This window comes from Melospiza georgiana, chromosome Z (assembly GCF_028018845.1).
Source record: "Melospiza georgiana isolate bMelGeo1 chromosome Z, bMelGeo1.pri, whole genome shotgun sequence".
NCBI lineage: Eukaryota > Metazoa > Chordata > Aves > Passeriformes > Passerellidae > Melospiza > Melospiza georgiana.
This window is the reverse complement of record NC_080465.1, coordinates 2,356,747-2,376,828: the sequence shown is the minus strand read 5'-3', so window position 1 is coordinate 2,376,828 and position 20,082 is coordinate 2,356,747. Positions and strand designations below refer to the sequence as shown.

General features: G+C 39.8%; 1 protein-coding gene across 1 annotated transcript in view; it reads right to left on the bottom strand.

Moving 5' to 3' along the window:
• Positions 1–269: 269 nt before the first annotated feature.
• HAPLN1 (hyaluronan and proteoglycan link protein 1) overlaps positions 270–20,082 on the bottom strand; it is a 62,224-nt gene continuing 42,411 nt past the window's right edge. The window contains exons 5-6 of the mRNA XM_058044245.1: positions 8,579–8,881; positions 270–559 (exon numbers count right to left, since the gene is read on the bottom strand). Coding sequence (XP_057900228.1) covers positions 270–559; positions 8,579–8,881 — 593 coding nt within the window. The remainder of the gene's footprint in view (positions 560–8,578; positions 8,882–20,082) is intronic.

Below are 20,082 nucleotides of genomic sequence, written 5' to 3'. Positions count from 1 at the left end.
AGCAAAACACTAAAACAAAACAAAACCCAAAACCAAACCAATGGGTTTGGAGGAGGGAGTGTCTACGAAAATGACTCTTTACAGTAAGTAAAAGAGGTTTATCACAGTTTTGGCAGCTTGCATGAGTTCACACCAAAAAAAAAAAAAAAAAAAACAAAAAACCCCAAAAACCCAAAAGAAAACAACAACAACAAAAAGACATCTGTCACACTTAAAAAAAAAACAAAAACAAAACCCCCAAAAAACTTTCACGCTCTGGGCGTACCCTCTCAGTTGTAGGCCCTGAAGCAGTAGACCCCGTAGAGCTTGTGCTTCTTGTCGGGGAAGCCGACGAAGCGCACGGCGGCCTCGCTGGGGCTGCAGCGCTTGCGCGGCCGCGAGATGGGGTAGCGCACGCTGCCGTCCGCCAGCCAGCCCGCGTCGCAGCGGTCGTAGCCCAGCAGCTTCCAGGCCGCGAAGATCTGCCCCACCTTGGCGATCTGGGAGCCGTCCTTCAGGCAGGCCTGCACGGCCTCGTCGTACGTCAGCTTGGTGGGGTGGATCAGGTAGTAGAAGCGGCCTGGGGAGAAAGGGGGAGAGGCGGGGTTGTTAGCGGTGTGCGGAGGTTGGGTGTCGGCATTGCTGGAGGGGTTTTGCAGGCTTAAATCTTGACAAGCTTAAAGCAAAGAATCGCACAGAATCACAGAATTCCAGGTTGGAAAAGACCTTCAAGATCATCGAGTCCAACCACAGAATTCCAAATTGGAAGAGACCTTCAAGATCATTGAGTCCAACCACAGAATGACCAGGTTGGAAGAGACCTTCAAGATCATTGAGTCCAACCACAGAATGACCAGGTTGGAAGAGACCTTCAAGATCATCAAATCCAACCACAGAATTCCAAATTGGAAGAGACCTTCAGATCACCGAGTCCAACCACCAGGTTGGAAGAGACCTTCAAGATCATCGAGTCCAACCACCAAGTTGGAAGAGACCTTCAAGATCATCGAGTCCAACCCAGTCCCAACATCTCACCTAAACCCTGGCATCAGTGCCACATCCAGGCTTTGTTAAACACATCCAGGGATGGGGACTCCACCACCTCCCCGGGCAGCCATTCCAGAACTTTATCACCCTTTCTGTAAAAATGGTTCCTCTTATCCAACCTATATTTCCATTGGAGAACCTTGAGACTGTCTTCTCTGGTCCTGTCAGTGCTGCCTGGAGAAAGAGACCAACCCCACCTGACTACAACTTCCTTTCAGGTGATTCTGTGACCTCAATGGTGTTGCCTAAAGAGTTTTACTTCTTATGCTATTTCATACACTTTTCATACATCCACAGCTCTGTATACCAGTTATACAGCTCCTGGTATTTTTCCTACCCTTTCTCCAAGATTTTAGAGTAATAAGCTGACCTTTTAGCACATTCCTGAAATACTTTTTGGTCTTATTGTCAAGCAGAGAACCTATAAGAAGACATAACAGGAATTGGGGCATAGAAACCCTTGCACCAACCCAAGGGGCAACTGAATCTCCTATTGGATGTATCTCTTAGATATCCTAATTAATTAACCTTATGAAAACTGTACAAATTGAATACCATTGTGCCCATAGCCCATGACTATGGATACACCTGGAAGCTTCCAGTAAGGAACTTCTTTTTTATCTTACCGTTTTAATACTGTGGCAAGGCTTTTTTTCTGCTTTGATTTCAGGCAACAACACAATAACGCTGACTTTTGAGGAGAAATGGAGATGTTATGTTGAAGGATCATGTGAAACTGTGGTTAATTTGGGTCTGTGACAGCTGGATGTTGTGTTGTTGAAAATACTGTGATTTTTTGGTATGGTGAATTGATAAGTGTCAGGAGGAAAAAATCTATCTTACCCAAGAAACAGCAGAGGTACAGAAAAAAGACTATTTGAACAAAAAAACCCCAACCAACCAACCAAAAAAGAAAAAAATCTAACCCCCAAAAAACCCCCAAAACCCCCCCAAAACTAAAGGCAATGCTATATTTATTTCTTCTAATATCAATCTGCCTGCTCCTGGAGAGGAGAGTTAGGTGAAAAAAAGGAATTTTTTCGTTATTCTTCTGGGCACCTTCTAATTCCAGAGCACACTCTTTGCTGATTAATTAAGAATGTACTCCAAGATAATATCCACTTTCTGTCTCACAAAAATCAGGTAGATACACAAATATGCCTAGTATGATAGGTAGATACACATACTATGGTAGATACACATACTATGCCTAGTATGAGACTGCTTTCTTGGTAAAGAAAAAGTAGTAAATTAAGAGTCATGTCAGCTTCATATTCCTGCAAAAATCAAACAGGATTTTTTTTCCTAAATGAAGGAAAGTCAGGTCAGATCGCAATATAAAAGTAATTGAATTAACCCTGTCTAAAGGTTGGAAATTGGATATCAAGACAAGAACATTTTTAAAAAGGAATTTACATTGCAGCTGTGGTGGAAAAGAGACTTTTTTTAAAAAAAATTCATTGATGTCAGAGACAATATCTGCAGAATTTCCATAACTCCGAAATTCCAAAATTTCCATAATTTCCAAAACTCTTGAGAAGAGGCAATCATCCTTCCGTGGAACACTTTTTAAAACTCTGTTTTGGCAAGTAGATAGCGTTCACACGTGCTGCTGAAGGGAATGTTTACTAAATGGAATCATGTTACTATACTCTCTTAAGAGGTTTCCCCAAAGCAAACAGGATTTCTGATTTAGGGGAACAGGGGTTTGGACTGATAGGGTTTAGTAAACTTCACCTAGTTTGTGAGTTCCTCTTCACACCATATGTCAATGGAATGTAATTTCCTAGGGTATTGCAGTTAGGTCAGGCTTTTGACATATGACATCAATAATAAAATACTCCTATACTCTGCTCCTCCCTCAAACAAGAGAAATTTAATAGTAAACGCCATGGGGGTGCTATGTGTATCCAGAATGTCTGATTACATAAAATCCCATTAATAAACTCTGTGCAGATTTGCAGTTTTCCCCCCGATATTAGTTGGGAAGGGTTCCTGACTGTTCAGTCTCAGAACTTGTTGATTGATGTGGAAGGATAGGGAAGAATTTTCTGTCTCTCTCTCATTAATGCCCGATTTGACTCCTCACACCAAACCCATGGGGCAAAGGGTTTGTGCAAACCTGCCCAAACCCCATCTATAACAGCTATTTTGAGATTTTTGTGTGTAACAGAACAGCTGTAAGAGGAAAACTCCAGCCACTGGCCTACACACCCTTGTGACTGTGGAAGTTTTAGGGATGAATCACACTCGCAGATTTCCTCAAACTTAGTGCTCAATTGAGAGGCTTATTAGTAAGTTTCTGTTATTTAAAAATAAAAAGAAAAGGAGAGAGATATTTAAGACCTGGTAAATATTTTGACATCCAGTGATCCCCTCAAATAACTGATTTTGAATTAAATATGTGAGGAAAATAAATATTTAAACACAGCAATACCAGTAATGACTCCAGTGAGTCAGAAGCAACCACTGCTAATAAAGGGTGTGTGATTTCATTTTGGGTTCAATTTCTCTTTTTGGCACAATTGCTATATGCTCCCAGTGATAAAATGCTCTGACATAGTCAAATGAGCAGTCAGCATTATTCAGACAGGACTTTCCACAGCTTTCTCCCGTTTAAATGTGACAATTGCTTGTCACACACGCTGCTGTAATAAACAGGTGGCTCACAGCTGTGCTTTCAACATGCTCTCAAAAATGTATTCCTCGTGTTCTTAATTTTGTTAAAACAAGATTTTTACTTGATTCTCTTAGAGCTGATGAAAGATCAATTATGCACCATGGTTCTGTGGAAAAAGTATATAATAAAATGCATGTTATTGAGGGGAAAGTGTGATGCAAGCTGTACTTGTACTTTGTTTTATTTTCTTCAAAAAGGTTTAATTATAGAGGATCTGATAAATACATTTACATTTAGCTCTTTCAGCACTTTTCAGTGCAAGAGATTCTCAGGGATTTTCCTTAAAAAAAAACCCCAAAAACAAACAACTGTTGTCCTTCAGAAGACCTTTGAAAATAGATAAGGAATAACCACTCAGCTCTTCCATTATACATTCCTTGCTTTATGGCTATTAGGCTCAGTGGGGAAGATTGTAACAAAAGGATTTATCTGCATTTATTTCCTCAAATTGATCATCTGGTGAAATTGCACGGGGGAGGAATATCCTCATTCCTTGGGACAAGGAAAGGAGAGAAATTGGGGTGATCTTCAGCCCTGGAAAACCTTTGGATCACCTCAGCTCTTCTAAAGATGACATGGACTGAAGTGGTTTCCATTGAGCAGGACAAGTGAAGGAGAAAATGGCTGTGAGAGAGCAAAGCTGAGCCCTCAGGCACCAGGAAATTCCAATGTGGAACCTTCAAATTTAAGTTAGATCCTCCCCACTCGTGTACATTCATTTTCAATAGTCTTTATCAGCACAAGGAATGTAAAAACAGATTGGGAAGCATGTTGCCATCCAGTGCAGGCAGAAAATGTTTTGTTATTTCAAAATATTTTGATGGATTTCTCAGACAGCATCAGGCTGTGTTACTCTTTCCTTTGTTTTATGAAACACATCACTATATATATATATACGCACATATATATATATTTATACATATATATACACATCACTATATGTATATACTGGTAGATTGCTGGTACTATTAGATATAAGGGCTATGAAATTATTTCATGTTCTTGGGTGCAAAACATGAACAAATCTTGTATGAACCAACAGAAACATTTCAGTATAAATCAGCTACATGGGCAGAAAAAAATGTATGTCGTATTTGCCTTATTCTATGAAAAGTCATCATGGAGGATAATTTCATAAAGTAACAAGATTATTTGATATTGCAGCTTGGCTCAAACTATTTCCTTGTGCAGATAACAGAAAAGCATGTAAATGTTTTTATTAATGGTACAATGCCTTCATATTTAACCATTATTTTTTGTGTAACCGGGTCATTGCAGTTAGGATCCAGTAATTCCACAGGGAAAACACTGAACCTGGATTTGAATTCACTGCATTGATGATTGCATTTTAATTTTTTTACCCAAATGGCTAAGTATCATGGCTTTTACCATCCTTCTTCAGGTAAAAAACAAGCTTTGCATGTATTTCAGACCAAGATTTTTTGCTTTTAGAGCTGAATTATTTGAAATGGATCCTTTTTTTTTTTAAATAATCTCTGAGATCATAATATATTTGGGGGATTTTTTTTCCCTACAGAGAAACCATTTAGAAGGTGTCTAAACCTGACTCTTTTTTTATAGAAACTCCCACAACTTATTTTTTTTTTAAATTCTCCTTATCCTTCCCTGCTCCTGTGGCCCTTGGAATTCTCCCATCTGCATTACATAACCTTGAAGGCCCCTCTGTTTCCTACTATCAGGAGACTCCAGCAGCCACTGGGAATGCACTGTGTCCCAACCACCTCTCATTTTCCTTGCCTGTTCCTGAGCCTGACAGAGTCAATATTGGGTCTTGCAGTAATAGGGGTTTGTTGTTTTTGTTGGGTTTTTTTCCTCTTTTCGTGTTTTTTTTTTCTTTCTTTTTTTTTTTTTTTTTTTTTTTTTTTTCCCAGGTTTTGGTGTTTTGTTTCTGGTGGGTTTTTTGTTTTGTTTTTTTGGTTTTTTTTTTTGTTTGCTTGTTTTGTTGTTGTTGTTGTTTTTTTGTTTGTTTGTTTTTTTACACACTTTATCCAAAATGCTGTGCTGGAAACAGGGAGCTGGCAGAGTGGCTGGGGTTAATTGTGGTTATGGAGGTGAGCCTGGGACAGGGAGCAGTGGAGAGCACAGCAGGGACATGTGAGGAAAATGCAATCTGGTGAATTAAGGGAGTGGAAGCTGAGAGAAGCAGAAATCTGGATTTTCAGCTGATGTCGTGAGTGACATTTGACACTAAATTGTGGGAATATCTATCTATATCTATATCCTCTATATCTATATTTATGTCTATGTCTATATCTATCTATATCATCTATATCTATATCTATATCTATATCTATATCTATCTATATCTATATATTTAGATCTAGATCTAGATCTATCTAGATCTATCTATACCATCTATATTTATCTATCTATACCTATAATCTGTATCTATCTATATCTATATCATCTATATCTATATCTATACCATCTATATCTATCTATATCATCTATATCTGTCTATATCTACCTATATCTATCTATATATCTATATCTATAATCTATATCTTATCTAAATAATCTGTATCTATATATCTATATATCTATATAACTATATATCTATATACCTATATATCTATATACTTATATATCATCTATATATCTATATCTATCTAAACTTTCTCTCTCTCTCTTTTTCTAATATTTATCTTAGTCAGTAGTTATTATTCTTTCTTTTCCCCAGAAATTATGCATTTTTTTCCTTAAAAGGCGCTGCTCAGCACCTGCTGTGTAAAAGGGTGATGATCACTGAGCAGCAGTCACAAGGTTTTACTCTGCAAGGGTTAGAAAAAAGTGCAGCTATCACATTTTAGTTATTTTTGTTTGATTATTTAATACCCTGGTGATATTTCTATAGCACAGGGTTAAATCTGCGTAGAAAAGATGAGTTCATACAGGATTTCAGCTCGGATAAATGAAGCAAGAAAAATTGAGCCAGCTTTTAATGGGATGATAAAGAAATCAGCCAAACTTTTGTATCAGATCACTTTGAACCAAATGTAATACTGTTGGCTTAAAGGATCTGTTTGGGTTTTTCTGTTGTATTTTTTTGGGGGGGGGGGGTAATCTTGTGTGTATTTTTTTTTTTGTGGTGAGTTTTTTAGGCCTTTTCTTTCTTTCGTTTTTATTTTTAATTTTTGTTTTGGGAGGGTACTTTTTTGTTTGTTTTGGTTCTTTTTTTTTTTTTTTTTTTTTTTTGATGGGTCTTTTTCTGTGGAGGGTGGTGCAGACTTAGCACTGGAGCACATCTTCTGAAACCAAGGCTTATGTTTATTTTTTGCTGTGCTGTAGGACAAAGCTGCTTCACTGTGGCTAAGCAATCTGTGCATAAATGTAAAAAGGCCACACTCCATGGTCTGAGTGGGCTGCAAGCCAAGCCTGTACAGAGTTGTGTAGGAATTATCCACAAGTTGGATGCTGTAGAGGATTGGATGCATTCACAGCAATGCTTTCTAAATCTTTTCCTGACACTAGGTAAACCTGAAATGATAGCAAGCTGAGATTGGGTCCTTTAATTTCATTTCATACCTAAAAAAAATATATCAGCTAATAGCAAAAAAAAAAGGCTTGCAGTTGCTAAAGTAAGATTTACAGAAGTCCAGCCTCAGAGCAAAAATGATCAGTGGCTTCACAGCATACTAAGATTAGAAATCTAAATTATGAATAAATCTAGAAATAGGTCTGCTGATAAGGAACTATTAGTCATATTAGACCTGGTCCATGAGCAGGAGCTGCTGAACAATGCAGAATAGGTGCAGTGATGATCAAAATTTTATTTTGCTGACAGATTTTAGCAATAGGAACAGAATTATTGACTTCAACAGGAAACCTTAATTAACGAACTGCAGGTTCGAAGGCTGAACTGAATTAAACTGATCACACACCAGCATTAAAAGGATGTGTAGAAATTTTAATGGGGTATGTATAAAGGTGCTATAGGTAAAAGTTAAGTTAAAATAGGATATAGTTCAATTATATTGTATTAATTATGTTATATTATTTTATGATATATAATATTATTATATATTATATAATTTATTTTGTTATATTTTGTTAATTTGTTATATTTATTAATTTTGTTATATAATATTTTATTAATATTATATTATGTTAAAAGGGGGGGGCTTATACGAATATGCTAGAAGGGTCCGGGTTTGGTGAAACAGGGGTCTGATGGGGCAAGGCAAGGTCGAAGAGAGATTGGATGAAACATCTGACCAATCATTCGAAGCCCTGCAGAAATGATTGGTCCAGAATGAACGGCGGTAAAGACCAATGAGAAGCCTGGAAATGGACCAATCATCATGAGGATCCAAAGTGCACCAATCCTGGACTTGAGGGGGACTATAAATGTGGGGAATTTGTTTGGGTCAGGGTTCTTTTTCTTTTGGGATTTTTGTTGTTTGGGAGGACCCAGTGCACTTGGGGTGAGTGCACTGTTTTAGTTTTTGGCTCGCTGTGTGGGTGCCTGGGCTTATCCTGGGCACTCTGTTCCTTGTAGCTATTTTAATAAACGAGAACCTCTTTCTCTGGAGAAAGTTTGGCCTTGTTTGTATCCATAACAAAGGGTATGTATAAATTTTCAAGGAGTGAAAGGGGAGACATTAGAAAATCCTGCCAGTACAAGTCCTGAGTTGTAAAAACTACCTATGTGACCACGTGGTGAACACGACTTTACTCTGCGCGCGTACCCTTGAAAACTCAACAATTATTTTATTACTCTTGCTTATTTCATTCCTAGCATCTTCCAGGTTTAACACAAGCTTTGACAAACCAAACACCCTTTTCTGCCCCTGAAGCACCTTGCCTAAGCACAGCCGTTTACTGGGGGGAGGGCAAAGGAAACGCTCTCACCGTTGAAGTTGGACGTGAAGCAGAAGACGTCGTAGCGGCTCTTGTCCTTGTCCCAGAACCCGTAATTCCTGACGCCGGGCACGGTGTTCCTGCCCCCGCAGGGCTCCCTGGGCTTGGTGATAGGGTACTGCACGGAGCCGTCGCTGAGCCAGCCCGCGTTGCACCAGTCCAGCCCCGACCTCCAGGCGTCGTAGAGCTGGTCAAAGGAGGCCATGACCGCGTCCTGCTCCGCGCACGCCCGCTGCGCCTCGTGGAAGTTCAGGTTGTACCGCCCCAGCCGCGGGGAGTAGGGGAACACCACACCTGGGGCAGGGGCAGAGAGAGAGTTACCAGGCATAAGCTTTAAAGAATTTAGGGATTTTATAGGAGCTGGGGTTTTAGTTAGAGATAAGATTTGTTGTGTGGGAATTGACAAAATTGGAGGGTTTTGGGAAAACCGCAAGATGCAGGCTTCAGATACAGCAGAACTGTGATGGGAGCCAAGCAGCAGCCATGAGATTGGTCGGCAGAAAAATCATTTAAACTGTAGAAAAGCAAGGGCAAATAGAACAATGGTGCACAAGAATTAACACTTGTCTGGAATAACTCCCTAAGCTACAGAAAAGTTTATCTAGCAAGATATTAGGAAGGTTGAAGCTTAATAATGGAGCTGTGTGCATTGTGTTTGAAGGCTCACAAGCAGGTATTGTGTTTGAAATAAGCCAGCATTGTTTAACCAAAGGTACCTGTGCTCATAGTGGTTGGACAGAACTACTGTCAATACAGAATATATATCTGTATATATATTATACAGATATAAATACTGTCAGTGTGCTTTTGCTTTATGTGATTGATCAAGAAGCTTATAAAGTGAGGTGTAACTTAAGCCACTGGAATGGCCTGCTGCCTGGGATGTGAGCTGCTGGCATCTTCCCATTGCCATAGCCATGTAATGAGAGTGATGCTGGAAAATCAAACAGCTCAAGGCACATTCTACAGCAGCCCCATCTCATTCGCGTCTGTATATAGCCCCCCTTGCTGGCTTCATATTGGAGTTAATCAAAATAAATGGGTAGGCCTTGATGAAGTTAAGAGTTAGTAGTTGACTAATAATTGATTGCTTGACAACACAATGTTTGGTTAGCTGGGTTTATAATGAAGAATATAGAAACTGATACAAGCTTTTGGGAACGTAAGACAATTGTGGCCTCCTCTGCTCTGAAGCCAATTGAAGATGAGGAATGAGAGTTCTACCAAGAGTTCATTTGTCATATTTGCATTGAAAAGGTAGAAAGGTCAGAATGAGGAAGACTTCATTTACCTCCTCAATTTGGGACCCCTCCCCATGAAAGGGACCACCGACCCATTTCAAAGAACAAACTCCACATACTTAAAGGCTTTTGAACTAATTACCATATGAAGTAAGGAATGGGATGTAGCAAAGTGATGACTATGCATTTGTATTTTGGGTCTTGAATACTTGTATAGATAAAAGGACTCTGTAATGACCTGTAAATCACAGTGTGTATTTGGGAGCTATCTCACAATAAACACATACTTTCTAACTGTTAGAGAGTGTTTGTCCATCACAGTTGGATATCGGTACTAGATCAATATCCATATTTTTAATAAATCGAGACGGCAGGGAGAAGGGGAACAGCTTTGGCAGCCACCTGGAGGAGGAGTAAATGGGAAGTAAAGGTTGGATCCGTGATGTGTGGCAGTGTCCATTTTTTTGGGGGGGGGAAAAACGCCCCATTGGCAGCACAGCAGCTCTGGTTTTGGGAAGAGGTGTCACTGTCATATTTTCTGAAAAATCCCCAAGATTCTTCTCCTGGGAAGCTGAGAAGCCTCAGAAAAAAATGAAACTAATAATTATCTGATTCGCTTCTCCTGTGTTTGGCTGCTTTGGAATGTGGTTGGAGATTGTTTATCCAACAGGTGGTTGTTTGATTGGTTTCATGTAAATTGTTTTGACTTAATGACCAATCACCAACAGCTGTGTCAGGACTCTGGAAGCAGTCATGAGTTTTCATGATCGTTTTTTGTAACCTTCTTGTGAACTTTCTTTATTCTTTAGTACAGTTTTAGTATAATATAATATAATATAATATAATATAATATAATATAATATAATATAATATAATATAATATAATATAATATAATATAATATAATATAATATAATATAATTAATATATAATATAGTATTAATTTGCCTTCTAAGAACATGGAGTCACATTCATAATCCCTCCTTTGTCCAGGGGACCCAGCAAATACCACAAAGAGGTTAGGGGCTGCTGCCGTATCTCTTCAGCTGTGCCCAGGAAAGTTTGGGTTAGATGTTAGAAAGAAATTCTTCATTGAAAGAGGGATTGGTCACTGGAATGGGCTGCCCAGGGAGGTGGTGGAGTCACCATCCCTGGATTGGCTTGAAAAAGATTGGATGTGGCACTGGGTGCCAGGGTTTAGTTGATGAGGAGATGTTAGGTCATGGGCTGGACTAGATGGTCTTAAAGGTCTTTTCCAACCTAGTTCATCCTGTGAATTCTGTAATTGTGTGGTTGATTCAGTGATTCTGTGCTGCCTTGCCTAACAGGATCATCTCCCCTCATCCCCTTCCCAATGGGAATCCTGCCAGGCCTGCATGCTGCTCCCACCTGCGCCTTGCTGTCATCAAGGTGGTCTCAGTGCCCTCCTCTCACAGTGCTTAAGGAGGACCAGAGCTAGCTGGAATTATGCAACTACACATTTTTCATGGAAAATTTCCATTTATCCATTGCAAGGTCAATTTCTCATTTTAAAAAGAGTCAATTAAACCCTAGCATAGCTTTACTTTTTGAATTTGTTTGGTTTTTTGGGGGGGTTGTTTTTCTTTGCTTATTTTAATTTTGTTTGTTTGGGTGGTTGTTTCTTTGTTTTGGTTTGTTTTTTTTTTTTAGTTTTTTGGGGTTTTTTGTGGTTTTTTTGTTTTGTTTTGTTTTGTTTTGGTGGTTTTTTTTTTTTTTGGTGTATGTTTTTGGTTGTTGCTTCGTTGGTTTGGTGGGATTTTTTTAGTGTGGGATGGGAGTAGGGGAGTTCCTGGAAGCTATTTAGAGAGAAGGAATTGTTGAATGAATCACTGAATTTCTATGAATTATTTCTTTTGACTCATAGACATTAAGATGAAATGTTTTGATCAACACAAAAGATCGCTGTGTTCTTTGCATGAGCCCTTGCTAAGATTTCATGAGAACTTCGGGACAGTTGCTTTTTGTGGGTTTTTTTGGGTGGCTTTTTTTTTTTTTTAATTTTTTAAAACTTCACATTATTCCAGGAATAATGTCTGCCTTAACAACAGCGTTTCAAGGCTAATCTGGTAGGAGGCTCAATTTTAGCATCCTAAAGTTTTAAGGCTATAGGGAAATGAAATCGGTGAAGGTGTGTGGGAGACTTTTCTGCTGTTTTTTGGCCATTTGCCGCCACTCAGGGAGGGAGAGCTCCTCTCAGAGGACAGGTTTGCCCTGGCACAGATGGTGGCACAGCCCATGTGTGACACCCCCTTCCCTGTGTGCCCCTGCAGCAGTGATGGCTCACCCTGAGACGGGGTCACTGTGCAGGGAGCATGGCCCTGCCACATGCTCTGTGTCCCCCAGGGGACAAGGACACAGCCTTGTCCCCAGGGTGCTCATCCCTGCCCAGACAGGGTCAGCAGAGAGACCTCACCACAGAGGACATCCAAAAGGGGCTGGGAAATGTGGGAACACCTCCAGTGTGACCGTGTTCACAGGGGTCTTATGTTGAGGGAAGAGATGAGGATCTGACTCCATGCTTCAGAAGGCTTGATTTATTATTTTATGGTATATATTGCATTAAAGCTATACTAAAAGAATAGAAGAAAAGGTTTCACCAGAAGGCTGGCTAAGCTAAGAACAGAAAGGAGTGATAACAAAGGTTTGTGGCTCAGACTCTCTGTCTGAGCCAGCTGACTGTGATTGGCCATTAATTAGAAACAACCACATGAGACCAATCCCAGATGCACCTGTTGCATTCCACAGCAGCAGATAATCAATGTTTGCATTTTGTTCCTGAGGCCTCTCAGCTTCTCAGGAGGAACAATCCTAACGAAAGGATTTTTCATAAAATATGTCTGCAACACCTCCAGGATGGTTTCGAAAGTGACATCTAATCACAGTCACTGCCCTAACCTGACACTTTTTTTTTTTTTAATTCTTGTTTTATGGAAAATATCAGAATGTAACATTGTTCTTTGGAGCATGAAAGACATTTCAGAAAGCACTGAAGAACCACCTCCCCATGTGGGTTTGATAAGGCAGAAAAGAGAGACCTGAAACAAAAGTTTGGATCAGACCACCCTAATCTTTGGCAGGCCTTGGAAACTTAACCCAGACCTAAGTTTTACAGTTGGCTTTAGCCCAGTCTCATAATAAGCTGAATAAAGTGGTATTAGAGAAGATCCAGCTCAGAATGTTTATCCTCAGACATCTCTGTTGAACTAAGTGCTGTAGGACTCAGGGGGACTGAAGACAAGATAGCACATGAGCCAAAAACTTTGCACTGGTATAAATATCCACCTTCCTTTTTACTTTTTTTCCTGCTGTTGGATCCTCTTACCTATAACAATTTCTTTGTCCTCAGGGCAGTGCAGAATAGGATGGAGAAGTTACCCAGTGGTCAAGCAAGGCAGTCATCTTTTGATGAAACCACTCTTCTTTCAGAACATTCTAACCCATTTCTGTATCTGTTCCACCAGTTTCCTAAAACCCCCTTGCTTCCTCTTCTCTCCCTCACCCTTCTGTCGTCCAAGTGTTATTTTTGTTTAACAAAATCTTTGCTATTACTAAACCTCAGTGACTTGGTCCAAGAAAATAAAGCATGCAAATGTAAACTTGGCAGGGTAATAATAAACAGCATTTTACTCTGCTTCATCAATTAGCTAGAGAGTCTGCTTCAGTTCTTTCCTTTTGTAAATACTTTGTTAAAGGGCTTTTCTGTTATGTGATGTTCTGAGCTGCAGTGTATGAATGTAATGTAATACAATGTGTGTTAAATTCAACTTCATAAACAAGACACTGAAGAGGTTTCCTATTTTTCAGCATCTCTGTTTTTCCTTCATCATATCTTTGTTAAAATAAAAAAAATCCATTCTTTGTCAATGGATATAAATATCACTGGGTATAATAAAAATTTAGCAAATTCAATTGGAATCCAAGCCTTTTTACTTTATTAGAAATCTAATACTTATTATTTTTTTCAGAACTACATTTCCCCAGACAACACACTCCTTTTCCAGTACATGTGTTTGATTTGCATATACATTAAAACAACACCCTAGAAGTAGGAAAGATCAAGATATAAACTTACATACTTCTAAAAACTGAGCAGCAACTAGTTGATAACTATTCAAACAGATTTGATTCCGTAAGGTTTCCAAAATCACTTTTCAAAAGGGGGTAAACTGTGTTATGTAAATGTGTTACAAATCTGAGTTTGACAGTTTGGGACATAATGTTTTTATAACATAAATATGCACTAAACTGTAATATTAGCTTTGGGCTATATTGGAGCAGACTGCATAGAAGCTGATTTTTTGTTGGAGTTCATCTGCAGTACAAGCCTGCAACTGATTAGCATTAATTTCACCCTGCAGCTGGGGGTGGCCAGGTCTGATTTTGCTGAGGAAAATGTACTGGGTTTGTGCTTTGTGCAGCTTTGAATTACCTTGCAATTTTTGTTAAAGTTTTTTTTTTTTTTTTCCCCTTCACTTCCCTATCAAACCTTGCTGAAATTCACAGCGAGAGCTCAGCATTCATCTCCCCTTCCTTTTGCATTTTAGCAGTGCTGATCTTCAGTTAATGGCAGGGCATCTTCCTCAGTCCTGCTGGACCTTACAAACCCACCAAAGTATAATCCATCCCATCTGTTCCTGAATGGACAAAAAGCTGTCCTGAGGCTCCTTGCTGTTCCCAAGGCACAGCCTGAGCCTCAATTTCTGACTCCAGCCCCTAGACAAAACACCCGCTTCCCAAACCTTAACAAATTCAGCTTAAAAAAAGGGAGGGAGGCAAAAACCTTCCAGCCTCACAAGGTTAAAATCTGGTTACTTGGTGGGAAGGCAGAGCTGAGCAGCCTTAGCTTGACCTTGGTCATTCCAATCCCTACCCATGTGGAGGCTGGGTGGGGATATCAATTTCCATCATGAGGAGTCATGGTGTGGCTGCTCTCCCAGATCCTCGGTTCTCTGGAAAAGGTTCTGCCCCCAGGGGAGGACCTCCTCGCTCCCAAAAGAGACAGGGAGAGCCTGAGACGCGTCAGCTCAGCAGAGGATGAGTCTGTCGGTGAGAAATGAGGGGATGCATGCACCTGCGACCAAGCAACTGCAGTTTGGGAAATGAATCCTGTAATGGAAATTGGGATTTCCACCAAAAATGGACGTATTATATATCCTCCTCACAGCCACACCAGTATTTTGATGGATTTCTCATTCAAGTGAGCAAATGTACAACTCTTCTCCACTTGCTGTGCTTTTCTGGGAGTGTATTTGTCTTATTTGTATTTCAGAGTCTTATATGTACCCCTTACATGAACCCCTAAAATTGAGTGCAAGCAAATTCACTTCACACACACCATCAGTGCAAGGAGCTGGAGCACTTATCCAGGACAACAAGGTGAGGAAATAACCTCAGAAAGTTCAACCCCTGTAATGATTTGTGTGTATTAATTAAGCCAGCTACACACACAATTAGCAGTTTCACGAGTATTGACACGTAGAAACAGAATAACACAAATTTCTGTTGATTCATATGGGGAAAAAAAACCAGCCAGTAAAGAAATAGGATTTCTTAATTTTTAGCCCAAACTGAAAAATTATTTTTCTCACAGCCAGTGCAAACATGGGGCAACAGTAGAGTTTGCTATTTACTGTATTGTAGGGCACAGTTTTGTACTGGCAGGTTCATACACTCAAGGGCAAAACTTTCCTTGCTGGATTCCTAAAATTCCATAAAAACTGGTGACCCCCCTCATTTTCACAGTGTCCACCTCCATTTTCTTGCCTGTTGGAACTTTCAGATATCTGATCATCTGGCCACTGGCTGTCAATCTCAGGCATCAATGTCCCTAGAAATGAAACTCAGCCATGAAATATTGTCCCTCCAGCATCCCATAACTGTCAGTGGGGTTGCTTGCTTCTAACCAATAAAAACATATAAAACACACTGGTCTGGCCCAGGGCAGATTATTCCCTTGTATTTCTACTGACTTTTTATAAAATTTGGGGACCGTTGCCTTTCTCTGCTCTTCCTGGCTTAATTACTCCAAATATTTTTCACACTTTGCTTTTGACACTTTACTTTTGACACTTTACTTCTACAATTTCTGCCAATTTTTTTACCTTTTTGTTTCACCTGAATGATTCAAGGACCATTTCTTGGAGCATGTGCAACCACAGCTCCATCTGCAAAGCCCTGTCACAGAAGGAATTACGTTGCTCTGCCATGAGTTACTCTTGACAACCCCTCTCTGGTTTTTGTTCCGGGCACCCACAAAAAGTGTGTCCTATAAAATCAGCTTTTCAGAGAGTGGGACAGATCGTCACACAGAGGATATTAGAAATATGTGGGGTTTTTTTGGTGTGTATATGGATGGAACAGCAACACACAGAGGAAACAAATATGACATTATTAGGCTAAATCTGATTTCTCCTGCTCTTGAGAGCATGGAGTTGATTTCGTGTTGGTTTCAACTCTGAACTCCCCATTTCTTACATCCAGCTGAAGACCAAATGAACAGATTAAAAAATTATTGTTTTGGCAGTTTGAAAAAATTTGTTTATATGAAGCTTATGGATCTGCTTGAGTCATTTTGAACTAAAGAGTCTGGTTTTGGAAGAGGTGCCTGGTTTTTTGTATTTTTTTTCTTTCTTGGATCTAAAGGCCAACATACATCAGAGCAAGAACGTGAATGCTGGTGGTTTTTGGTTCTTGGGGAGCCACATGAAGAGTTAGCTTCTATCTAGAAGCTGCTTTTCTACAGAGGCTTTTAATGATTTTACCCAGTCTTCAAATTCCCAGTAGCGTTGATGTAGAAGTTAATTATTTCATAGCCTGTTTTGCAAACTTACTGTGTTCAACTCTCATCTCCCTTTGAAGAGAGATACCATTAAAAATAATTTTATTTAAAAAAAAATTATATAATTATTTTAAAAATTTATTTAATTATTAAAAAATAATTTAATTTGGTAAAATCCCACCTCTGGCTGTTTAGCATTGTCCCACTTTCTCTGGTTCTCCTGCAGGGAGGGCACACAAAACCTGTGCCTGAGCAGCACCTGAGGGCTGGGAGGCCAAACCCACAGACCTGGAGCAGTGAGTTTCATCACAGTGCCAGGTATTCATGAGGAAATAAACCAGCAAAGCGCAAACATAAAGAAAATTTAGTGCGAGTCCGTAAAAAGCTGCCGTAAATAAAATTTAATGTGAGCTGAGAATTCTTTTTTTTTTTGCTCATGACTCGGGACAGCGATATCTGGCTGCTGTCAGAGACCTTTTAATATATCAGGCTTTTGATTTGAGGGCGCTGAACAAAGAGTGTAAAACTCATGATCCATATTTTATGGCAGGAGGAGAGTAAGGCCATTTCAGAGAGAGATGGCTTTGGTGGCGAGGTTGGTCTCCATAAAGAATATCCTGCTTTTCTCACTACCTGGCACTTCTGACTGAGCCCAGGCCAACCCTGACCAGCCCTCGGGCCAGTCCTGCTACTTCAAGCTGAAAATCACGACACGATTTAGGGCATGAACTAAAGCTGGTGGTTGTGGAAAACTGCAGTGGGTTCCCGTCCTGAGCTTTAGCTGGTGCTCAGCACAATCTCTCTGGTCAGGGGAAAAAAAAATGCTGTGGCTCCCAGTTAATAAAGATGAAGAAAACATATCGCAAAAATATAAGGTCTGTAACAAATTCAGACTGACTCTAACTTCAGAGGTTTTTTTCCAAAGCTGAAAGTGCCCAGTTATTATGAATGTTTTATTTAATAACACCCCCAGGAGGCCTTTAAGGCTGGAAAAAATAAAAGCTAGCACGGTGGGAGAAGAAAAAAGGTCCATGGAGGTCGAGAATTTTGGTATTGATACAGGGCCATGGGTTTTGCACAGGGAGCCATCAGCTGCTTTGCACTGCTGTTGGGCATTCCTGGGTGTAAATGGCTTTTTCCTGCTACCAATTAACACCCTCCAAGCCACCACCTCAGGATATCAGGCAGCTGATGCAAATCATTCCCACTGTGAGATTAACCTGATTATTTACACCAGACTGTAGAATGTTGGAATTAGCTGATATATTTTAATTTTTGTCCAAATATTGTGGGTTTTTTTTCATTCCCGGGTCCCTTCTGCTTTGCTCAAATACATTAAATGGAAATTAATGCCAGAACTACATAAAGCTGCAAGGGTGTTGCAAAAATAAGCACAGGGCCATGCAAACAGAGGAATATATTCTATCAGTTATATATCTCCAGTGGAATATTATTATGTTTTAATACTTATCTTTTTATTAGGAAAGTTCAGTGTGCTATGGACACAGATATACTGGGTTTAGGCAACACAAGCAGGGCTGACACTGAAACTTTCACCACTCTTATCTTACTTGAAATGTTACATTTTACCATGAGGTTTTGCAAAGAAAATGTTCCTTCCAGTTTAAGAAACACCACTTCACAATGTCAGAAATTAACATTACACCTGCCCCATGCAGGGCAAAAAATCACTGAAAAACCGTTGTTCCTTACGTTAGCCAGACACTGGTTAAAATATGTAAACTTTAATTTGAGAGCAGGTTGGAACACACTTGGCTGAAGAAATATGATTCCTCCTCTACTTAAGAATTTCCTTATTTTGGAGGAGGGACCACCTGACCTTGTATCCAAGGCTGGTGCTGTATTACAAAACAGTAACAGTAGAAAAGGTAGAAAAATCTCCTTTTTTTTTAAACAGATCTTCGATGTGTTATTGCATGCAGCAAAGAAATAACTCCTCACTGCTTCCTCACTGCAGCTTTAACCCAATAACGAATTTCAGGCTTGGATTTCGGCATGTGCACAAGCATTTGTGCCAAGCTTCAGGCAAACTTGCTCTGCTTCCACGTCCACCAGCATCTCCCCTTCCCAGGCACAGCAGGAAGCAGCCACAGCACAATCCCCTTGCTTTTCACAGCAGAAAAATAATGAACTTTTGCTGCAGAGGAAGCAAGAGCCTGGGCAGGTGGGGAGAGCTGTCTCACTCAGGTAAATCTGGGCTTGCCAAGAGGAATTTTCTCCCTTCAGGGGCTGAGCAGCCCCTGCAGAGCCCGCCCCAGTGGAGGGGAGGCTGAACGCATGAGAGCTTTTAGCCAGCAGAGAAAAATACAGATTTTTATCCTCCAGCTGATTTCTGTCTTCACTCATAACTGCTTTAGAGAACTGAAGCTAAACATAAGTGTCCAGTTCTGTTTATCTCATAAGTTTGAAAAGAACAGGGTCCCTTCTTGTTAAAGATGAATTATGTGGGGTGGAACAACCTAAATGCACTACCCCACTGTCATGGAAACTGGGCAGGGTTTTCCTGCAATCCAAAAGGGGAAGTTTCTGTGGCCTCCAGCCAGGAATGAAAGAATAGATGTAAAGAAGTAAAATAAGCCCATTATGTTTATTTGGTTCCAAGAACCACTGAGACATTCTTATTGTGCAGGGCAGCTGTATCCTTTTTTTCTTTTCCTTTTCCCCTTTTCCTTTCCCCCTTTTCCTTTTCTTTTCCTTCTTTCATTCTTTTCCCTTTCCCTTTTATTTTCCCCTTTTCCTTTCCTCCTTCTCCTTCTCCTTCTTTCTCTTCTCCTTTCCCCCTTTCCCCTTTTCCTCCTTTCTCCACTTTCCCTTTTTCCTATTCTCCTCCTTTTTTTCTTTTCCCCCTCTTTCCTCACTTTCTCTTTTCCTCTCTTTTCCTTTTTAAATTTCTTTTTCTGCTCCCTCTCTCAGGATCCCTCTGGCATACACTTGCTGGTGAATGTATGAGTATGTGATATGTCCTCATGAAACTTTTTATTTACCTCTGTGTTCAGTGCAGTGCTTTGGGGGAAAAAAAAAAGGGTCGAACACTCTTTTATGTGTATTGAAACTCATAAAATGTATCTGGATTGCATAAGAGGTAAGGAAAGCTGAAATTTTGTCCTCTTTAAACCTGTTTCATTACTTTTTAACTCTACTGTTTTCAAAAATAATGCTGAAGAAGATGACTAGGCACTACATATAGAAGTTGTCCTGGCAGACAGTAACAAGATCTAATTTATCTAATTATAAGGCTGGAAAAATGCAAACCCATTGTCTCTGGGTAACTACTGTAACTTTTTTAATCCTTAAAAGATTTGCATTTGATTGATAATCTGAAATATCCCAAAGTTTCTTAAAATTACCATCGGGGGGGAATTTGATATAATTTCACTTAGGTAAAAAGATGCAACTCCTTCTGCAAAATGACAGGAGAAAATCAAAACCACATGG